General features: G+C 38.0%; 3 protein-coding genes across 3 annotated transcripts in view; all 3 read right to left on the minus strand.

Annotated features, from left to right (window-relative positions):
* LOC107701683 (spermatogenesis-associated protein 13-like) overlaps positions 1 to 1,019 on the minus strand; it is a 32,655-nt gene extending 31,636 nt beyond the window's left edge. The window contains exon 1 of the mRNA XM_016503750.1: positions 555 to 1,019. Coding sequence (XP_016359236.1) covers positions 555 to 563 — 9 coding nt within the window. The 5' untranslated portion in view covers positions 564 to 1,019. The remainder of the gene's footprint in view (positions 1 to 554) is intronic.
* A 2,843-nt stretch (positions 1,020 to 3,862) lies between these two features.
* On the minus strand, positions 3,863 to 5,479 carry LOC107701633 (complement C1q and tumor necrosis factor-related protein 9-like). The gene is given in 6 exon segments (XM_016503671.1): positions 3,863 to 4,256; positions 4,258 to 4,280; positions 4,282 to 4,360; positions 4,484 to 4,610; positions 5,122 to 5,175; positions 5,428 to 5,479. Coding segments are annotated over 6 exon segments (729 nt in total).
* A 1,644-nt stretch (positions 5,480 to 7,123) lies between these two features.
* Positions 7,124 to 9,410, minus strand: LOC107701685 (transgelin-3-like). Its single transcript, XM_016503752.1, has 5 exons — positions 9,138 to 9,410; positions 8,369 to 8,586; positions 8,103 to 8,277; positions 7,811 to 7,913; positions 7,124 to 7,679 (listed from the first exon to the last, which is right to left on the minus strand). Exons 2-5 carry the CDS (start codon positions 8,546 to 8,548, stop codon positions 7,538 to 7,540), a joined length of 600 nt encoding a protein of 199 aa, XP_016359238.1. The 5' UTR covers positions 8,549 to 8,586; positions 9,138 to 9,410; the 3' UTR covers positions 7,124 to 7,537.
* Positions 9,411 to 9,516: the final 106 nt, after the last annotated feature.

The following is a 9,516-nucleotide window of genomic DNA, read 5'->3' on the forward strand; positions in this document are numbered from 1 at the left end:
TGTGGAAAATAATGTGTTTTTTTAACCTTAAACCGCATAAACACATTTCATTACACCAAATACACAAAATAATGTTATTTTTAGCAATATCATATGACCCCTTTAAGGGTGAGCTGCGGATATGAATGAAGGCAAATACGGAGTTGGGTTTTTTCAACCGAAGAAGAAAAAAAAAAGCTCTCGTTTATTTGTGAGTTTAATTAACTCGGTCTCTCCATAAAACTCTTTAAGAAGCACCTCGCCACCCCAAACAACGAACCAACCCCCTCCTCGTCTTCACTCCCTAGTCCTACAAGCTTTGCGCGCTCCAACACCCCCCACATCACTATGGCAACCAGCGGGATAGTAACGCATACACAATACCCCTCCTCCCCTCAGCTACTTTTGAACCCAACGGATCTGGCAAGATGATAAAAGTGCTGACAAACTTCTGAACGCACATTTTTAATTCATTTGACATGTATATTCTCATTTTAATAATATTTTTTTAAAAACCAGTATGCTCTCTCTAAATAAACGCTACAATAATTTGTTATTTACACGCCGAATCTTACCTTTATCATACTTCTTAAGTGGAGTCTTGGCCCGGTGTCACAACACTTGTGCGGCTTCGATCGACTCCTCAGCCGCGACTAACTCCTCCGACAGTCCAATGTCCGACGAATTACGCATATTAATTTAGTGGAAATCGTTAAACAGCCTGATGGTGAATGCGAAAGTACATAGTGAACAAACAGCCAGCCGATCTTTTCGTCTGAAGCGTGTATTCACACGAACAAACAACCCGTAGTCACAGATCTGTCGAGACGGAAAACTTTCCATGAAATGTGTAGCTCAAGCACTCCCTCAGGCAATTTAACGGCGCATGAACGAAATTAACCGGGCACGAGACAGATTTGCGGCTCAGAACGGCTTCAGTTAAAAGTTAAAAGTTGGTTTGCTGCGGTGGAAATGCTCAGCCAGAGAACCATGACTCCAGGCAGCGTCGCGACGGTATTGGACAGCATCAGTGCACTTGTTGCGCGCTGATTGCTTCGGGGCGGAGAAACAAGTCGACTGTGATATGCGGTTGATGTCTGCCCGCGGGACGCGCCAGCATTATGACTGCTATATAAATATGGTGATATCACAGTATTTTTGCTTTAACATTTAGAAAACATTTTCCTCAAGATATGCCTTGAATCTTGACTATCACCAGCAGTTCAGCAGCACAGACGTGTTTCAGCCCTCAAAACGACTGTATTATGCGTTTCTGTTCTGCCCTGCCCAATAAATGTAAATAAATTCTAAAGAAAATGTTAGTGCTGCTACTTGTCTGCAAAACTCGCTAGGGTGGATGCCAGTGTGTTGCTGTGCAGTTGCTAAATTGAGTGTTTTTAGCTCAGTGTTTACTAGTTCTTGCTTCTTGGCCCCATTATGTCTTCCATTGTACATCCAAGATTATATTAGGCAAGCTTAATTTCTTTAACACAGTGTGGGATGAGCACAAATTTTAGCCAAAGGGTGTATTCAAATTTTCCAAGTATAAGCCTGTAAATTACATTTAAACATTTGGCAGATGCTTATCCAAATTTATCCCCTTGGAAATTGCTACCAGGTAAAATCTCCATGAATTGTAAATGGACAATTCTTATTTTTTTATGGAATATTGCAGTGTTTATTATAAATGGCTTATCTGTATCATTATAATTTTTTAATTCATGCCGTTTAATCCAAAAATTTTAATTTCAAAATATTAACTTCATCTCAACCTCGCAACCCCTCTCTCTCTCTTTTTTTTAGGGGTTCAAGCATGGTGAATCCCTGTTTTAATAGTTAGAATGACCAAGGATCAGCAATCTCCACCTAAAACTGATCGGGCAGTTGTAGAGACTTGAAACTTGGAGGGATGGTAGTAGTCCGTCTACAACAGGGGTCACCAAACTTGGTCCTGGAGAGCCGGTGTCCTGCAAAGTTTTGCTCCAACCCTGATCAACAACACCTCAACCAGCTAATCAAGGTCTTACTTGGTATATTTGAAACTTCCAGGCAGGTGTATTGAGGAAAGTTGTAGCTAAACTCTGCAGGACTTGCCCCTAGAACTACTGCTGTCAGTCAAATCATTTGTTAAATAATTGAGAATATGTAAAAAAAAACTACTTTTGCGAACTAGTCCTAGGTTTTTCGCTAAATCTCGCAAAAAAAAAAAAAAACACTATGGTACAATTCTCTGGACTCTCTAGGTCAATAATTATCAAAAAATGTTTAACTTTACCCTTTGGGTAGCTATAACAGGGTAGTTTAGAAAAGGGACGTGTCCAAATATACCCAAAAACATATAAATCCTAAACGAAAACTCAAAACGTCACAAAATTAGGTGAGCACATGCAACAGGTGATTCTAAACAAGCATGCAAAGTTTTACGGAGATTGGACCATTTTTAGCATAGCTTTAAGCTTCACATAGCTTTAAGTATTCTATGATCTTTGGCTAAAGTCAGACCACTCTGTTTGCTTGAAATTTTGTAATTGTACAAAAGTATCTAATCTAATTTAAATTAAAAAAATATCATGCTCATGCTATTTGTATGTAGCATCTTTGTTTGGACTGTGAATAAAATACAGTAGTAATAGAGCAAATAAACAGGGTCAATCAGACAATCAGAATCATCCATGAAAAATCATGATCGGTACATCTCTAGTTTTTGTAGATAGCCTACTGGTTAGTTTCCTCAAACAGTCATAAATCTGACTGACTATTAACAGCAAGTCAAGAGCAAGTGAGTACACTGGTCCACTTAAACTGGTATACACAGGTATACACACATAAACACACACAGTGTTAGTGTGTACCTGGTATTCCCTATGGGTCAAGTGTGTGTGTGTGTGAATTTTGAACGACAGTATATACGGGTGCTGTCCTACTGAACTGATTCTGATCGTAGTGATGGGCCGTTTGGACCAAAGAATGCCAGGGCTGATTTTTTTTGTCCCAGCCCAGCCCAGTTCCCTCAACAATAAACCCAACAGGATTTTTTTCCATTGGCTTTTGCATTATTGCTCTGTGACCAACAAATGTTTATGATTCTTGCATGTGTTGTTCATTATGATACTTTTCAGAAAAGAACACAAATTATGAAGTCGAAATACACCAGAAGTAAAAAGCTAAACATAGGCTATAAATGAACTACACCACAAATGACTTATATGTCACCATCATTAAGCTCCTGACAACTCTTTCAGTCTTTCGTTTTCCCTGAAAGTTTGAGCTAGAACAGTTTGCAAGAACATAGTTATTAACACAACAAAGCTGTGAAAGCAGAGTAGTAGTAAGTATGAGTTGACCTGTTGAAGACGTTTAATGTCCAAAACCTCTGTAGTTACCTTTAGCAACTTGATAGCAACCGCCTTTTTCAAGACAAGTAAACGCTTTATATAAAATCACAAAGGGGTATTACTGATGCATTTTATGTTGTAGAATAAAATATGAAAGTATCTTGAGCTTACGTTAACCAAGCACAGACCTTATTTCAGGCATTTAAACAAAAACCCATCGACAGGATAATGGAACCGGAAGTGCTCAAATGCTAACTAGTTTTTGGGTTTTGGCCTACAAAAAAATGCATTATCCCACTCTATATGAGAGGAAAGCAATCTCAGCTTCTGTTTCATTTAAGCTACAGGAATGTCAGCCTAGTTATAGTGATGTTTGCGTTAGCAAAAATACACACAGACACATAAGTTTTGTTCGCAAATGAAAATAAGAAACATAAACAATGATTTATATTTTACAGAACGTTCTGATGACACCATTTAGTGAAATTAAAATATTTTCTTACAAAGCATGGTTTTGCACCACTAAATTCCCATTCACAGCAGCATCTTTAGGTTGCAAAGAGGAGAAAGCTAGAAAAAACAGTGTCGTCATCTTCATCTGCGTATAACCCATTAAATAGCAGTTTATCAGCCACTTGCAACCACACTTTGTCTCCAGATTCCAGTTCTAGGACTGCTCCTCCTGCAGCCTGGTCCTCATCACCTTGGTAGCTGTCCATAGTGTAGATCACTTGCTGACCATTCTTCATCAGGGCCACTTTTACATTGCGAGAGTACACAGTGATATGGTAGTTGAAAAAATACACTCTGCTGATGGCACAAGTGAAGCGGCCGGTCTCAGGATCATAGTGTCCCTGGCGGTTATAGAGGACTTTATCAAAGCGAATTGGAGCGTTAGCGGCAGGTAATTTGGTGCTTTCGCTCAGTCTAGCTGAGAAGGCACTTGGGTATCTCAGGCATGTCCCCGTTTCGGGTCTTGCTCCCCGATGTCCCCTTTTGATCCTTTCTCATGCAAGGATGCCAGGAACACCTGAAAAAGCACCAACCTGATGATAGCCAAATGAAATTCAAATATTTACTGTATTCTTCTTAAGTGAATTGTATCCATTTAGAAACTACCAGACTGAATATATATAGGGCTAGGCAAAAAAATAAATAAATCGATTTACACTCTGCTGATGGCACAAGTGAAGCGGCCGGTCTCAGGATCATAGTGTCCCTGGCGGTTATAGAGGATTTTATCAAAGCGAATTGGAGCGTTAGCGGCAGGTAATTTGGTGCTTTCGCTCAGTCTAGCTGAGAAGGCACATGGGTATCAGGCATGTCCCCGTTTCGGGTCTTGCTCCCCGATGTCCCCTTTTGATCCTTTCTCATGCAAGGATGCCAGGAACACCTGAAAAAGCACCAACCTGATGATAGCCAAATGAAATTCAAATATTTACTGTATTCTTCTTAAGTGAATTGTATCCATTTAGAAACTACCAGACTGAATATATATAGGGCTAGGCAAAAAAATAAATAAATCGATTTGTCGATTAATCGTTTTTTTTTTTTTAATGACGTCGATTCGATATCGATTCTCAAAAGCCGCGAATCGATCTGTTCCGGTATTTATTTCAGCACATTTAAAACAAGATCTGATTAACGTGAATCTTGCACACACACACACACACACACCAAAATATAATATATACATTTTCAAATTGAAAATATATGTATATTTATACATATAATAAATTAATTATTTAATTAATAATTTTTTTGCTTCTTCCTATGGAAGGATTTAGAAAAAGAAATTAATATTTACCAGGTTCTCCTTTAGGTCCATCTTTACCAGCTGTGCCGCATGTTCCTATATCACCTTTAGACAACATAAACAGTTGTATTTTTATATGTATTGTATGAAACACTTACATTGCATGCAAGGAGGTCAAAATACTATTAATCTGACAAACCAAGCTTGAACTTTAAAAGCTAAATGTCAAATGGTACTGCAAACATCTTTCCAAATAATTTTTTACAACATTGTTTAATTTGTGTACCTATCTGACCTCATAACTTAGCTCAAAGGTGACTGATTAACTGGAGTCAAGCGGTTTGATTTCATTCTTACCTCTGTCTCCTTTATCACCTTTGGCCCCATCTCTGCCATCACGTCTTGGCATTCCATTGTGTCCCGGGTCTCCAGGGATCCCGGGGTGACCATACACACAGCCGGTATTTTTTTCAGAAACACTCTGCTCTGCAGCATTGACCAATCCAATTAGAAAAAGCATACAAATCTGTGTGGGAAAGAGTATGGTCCTTCAAGCACTTCAGCAGCTGGAGTCCAAGAACAGTCTCTGTGTTTGAGGAAACTTAATGTGCACAAACATTTGAAGATTTTTCAGACTTGACATATTGCAAACCTGCTATTTCATTGGTCAGAAAGTCATTGTTTAGATTACTTATTTTACCCAAATATGTTACACATCACCTGTGTCCTCTATTGAAATTCCTTTTTGTATTCTAGTTTAGATAATTATCAACCTGAAACATGCTATTGCCCAATCCATATTAGCATAGAGTTTTGCTAACAAAACCCATTTATATTCATTACATTGTGGAGTAAAGCTAATATTAAACTGAACAAACCCTTATGAAAGTCAGTCTGTCACTTCCTTGAAGGCTTTGGGATGTTATGTGATCTTGTGCTTTAATTTGCTGTAATTGATTTGGTTGCTTTAGAAATGTTACTGAACAGTCATAAAGTCAGTCTAAAGAGCATCATGCAATTCATTGCTTAATGCATATGGTCCCATGTAGCTCCTTATGGGTGTTACTCTATCTTGATTAAATTTCCACTTCAGTGACACTGCAAATGCAGTCCAACGCATCCCAACGCTTGACCTTATGAATCCATTTGGCTTTAAGCTTTTGAAATATGTCATGTCTGCCTTCCTCCCCCTCTTAAACATAAAAGTTTCAATTAGAGCTAAAAGGTTTCTATGGCCATTTAGAAGAGCCTATAACAGAGCTTCAATGTGCCAAGAGAAACGTCTTTGGAATAGGTATATGAAATTCAAATATTGTGTTTATATATTGCTAAATTAAATAAATAATGATTTCAGGCCATTTTAAACATATAGGTCAATATATATAGACTTGAACCCGTGTCTTAAAGGAATAGCTCACCCAAAAATGAAAATAATTCTTAATAATGCTGTAATAATGGTATTAATGTTGTTCAGTTTCTTGCACAGACTCATCATTTCACTTCATAAGACCTCAATATATTGTAATTTTGGTTTTTGTATCTGATGAGGCGCAGTTATGTTTACTGTCACTGGGTGAAATTTCATTTCAAAATCCAGTCCTTTCAAAAGGAATTTGTGCGATAAAGTTCCCACATAGATTTTGCTCATATTCATGTTGGTAGTAGTAGCTGAAAGTAACTTCTGTGTGAACGGTGCTTCATGAATCGCTGCACTATTGACAATATACCTTAATGCTAATGTGATCACACCGTAACCATGTTCTGATGTTTTTAAGAAACTAGATCTAACACATAATGTAACATCAAGAACATTTTTAATCTGTAAAGGACTATATAAGCAATTAAAGAACCCTGCAGCTAAAAATGTCTACTGAAAACTCAAGTATATTTAAAATATTGTACAATATTATTTAGGTTTAACTTCATGCAATATTGCATTTTATTTTAATAGAAAAAAGAACACAATAACCAATCATGTTAAGGTACCAATTTATTAAACATTTACATCAAACATGGTCACCAAAACCAAGCTTATTATGAAACTGACATGGAATATTCACACACAACAACGATGGACAACACAAATGAAAATATTATTAATCTGCATACAGTACTTCTGGTTAGTATGTGCATTGACATTCTTTACTTTTTCATTTTTGCTATTAAAACAGCAAAGGCAGCTGTTTTGACTTGCTTAGATAAAACTAATTCTAATAGAAAGAATTACTATCACTTTGCATACATTTACAAATAAATACATTGATTTTATCACAAGCTGAGCAAACCAAACTTAAAATAGATATATATAGCATGCTCTAAAACCGCTATACTTCAGTTTTTGACGTTACTAAGACTGCTCTTCTTCATCAAATAGATGCACCATCACAGACCACTGCTTGGTGAGGGCTGGGGTGAGGGGGTTTAAGGTCTTCTGGGTCTTTTAGGCAAGTTGCTGGGCACTATAGTTTTACATAATCTGCCGATGCATGCCATAACCAGTCATGCCAGCCTGAGATGCCCCATGGTTACTACCCATCTGTAAGCCAATCAGATTCTGACCCTGCCGCAACTGCTCCTCAGAGAACTCTCGCCGGTTGCCTTGAGATTTCCTGTCACACGAGATCAAAAAGAGTTCACGCTGAAACAAAACAAAGTCTATTCACAAGTCCAACCAGACAGGGCTTAATGCCCCACTATGAATTAGTCTGGCAGTAATCTTCATAGGAATTGTCCTGCTCACCTGTGAAACCAGTCCCGGTTACCTCGGTAATGTCCATCGTCTTTTGTGAGAGCGACGCTACCCAGGGCCATTAGAGTTCTCTGGACGGCTGCCATGTCTTTTCCTTTAACCAAAGGAACCAACAAGCACTGAAGTGACTTTGGCTACACACCAAGAACACAACTTGCAATGCTTTCTATAACAATTCAAACTATATTAATTTTCTATAGTGGTTTGCTTTTACAAGCACCATGCTAATTCAGAAGTCCATGAAGTGCTGCTATAGAACTTATAAAAGCAAATTTGACTGTACCTTCCCACAAGTCCACTGTCTGAAAAATGTCTGTGGTTATTACTCCGTAAGCTTCAGCTGCCTGCAGGAACTGGGAGATCTTTTCCATTTGCTTAAAGGCCATCGGAGTCTCTGGGATCTTCTTAATAGGCTCCTTACCACGTGGATACAAACTGTTAATGAGTCTACAGAGGATCTGCAGACATGGATGAATGTGGGAGACAAAGATAAATAAAAGATTAATGGAATCATGTTGATGTGATATTGTCAAATTGATATTTACTCACAGTGCCATCCATTAGCCAGTTCTGAAAGTTTTGCTTCCCCGGCTGTGGTTTCTCTATATTTCCTCCACACTGAGCGACAATCCAGTCCATCAGTCGAGACTCCAGCTCTGGGTCATACTTCTGCTCGATCTTCTCCTGCACCTCACGGCTCAGTCCATAACTGGGTCCTCGGTTCGCCATGGTCAGGTTTAATAATTCTAGGTCTTTACCCAGTATATCTAAAAACAACAACAAATTTACACACTAGCTGAATCTGAATCTGAATCAAAAGGAAGAAAATATAAGGCTTTATGATTTCCCCTTAGATGTTGTTCTTTCTGTAATGTTTTTTTTTTTTTGTTACAGTAATTGTGTATAACTTATTGTAAATATTAATTCACACATGAACTTATTGTAAACATGAATTTAATATTCCTGTATTATAATACAGACTATCATATATAAATTTGTGTATATGAACACATGGACTCACAAGGGGTAATATTGACCAGGGTGTGGTCCATGCTTCTGTTCCCATGCGTGACTTTAAAGAAAAAAAAAAAATATCTAAAACAATAGCGAACATATAATAATAATAATAATAATCTAGGAGACCATTGCAATCATTTTACAATTCCTTATAGCGTTTGCAAACGCAAAAAGAAACTGCATGTGCATATTTAGCCCAAATTAGTTTTTAAACTATTACATTCAAACAGTTACCGATTATTTAATTCTACTTGCGATATCATCATACAAATAATTTAGTCATAGATAAAGATTCACTTACTGCAAGCAGATGTGCGTGTCGTCCTCCTGTGCAGCGAGGCCAAATCCTTCCTGTGGTCAGCGCTCAGAGATGCTGGACTGAAACATCCATGCGGCGGGGGACGGGGCGTGGCTCCGAGCACACTGTCCAGTGCGCGTAATCGGTGAGGCTTGGCTTATGAATATTAATTAGCTTGCGTAGACGGACGCTGGTAACCAAGTAGCCTCGGCGTGACTTAATTAACATTAATGAGCTGAGCATTTTCGGCGTAAACGTCGGGAATAGAATGACAGAATGACACAAAATAAAGTACACTATAGAACAGAATCTGAATACATTTCAGTAAACAATATTTAACTTTTCTTGGGTACAACTCGTTATCTTAAAAATAAGATTTTAT

The sequence above is a fragment of the Sinocyclocheilus anshuiensis genome, unplaced genomic scaffold (assembly GCF_001515605.1).
Source record: "Sinocyclocheilus anshuiensis isolate Anshui unplaced genomic scaffold, SAMN03320099.WGS_v1.1 scaffold1626, whole genome shotgun sequence".
In the NCBI taxonomy this organism is placed as follows: Eukaryota; Metazoa; Chordata; class Actinopteri; order Cypriniformes; family Cyprinidae; genus Sinocyclocheilus; species Sinocyclocheilus anshuiensis.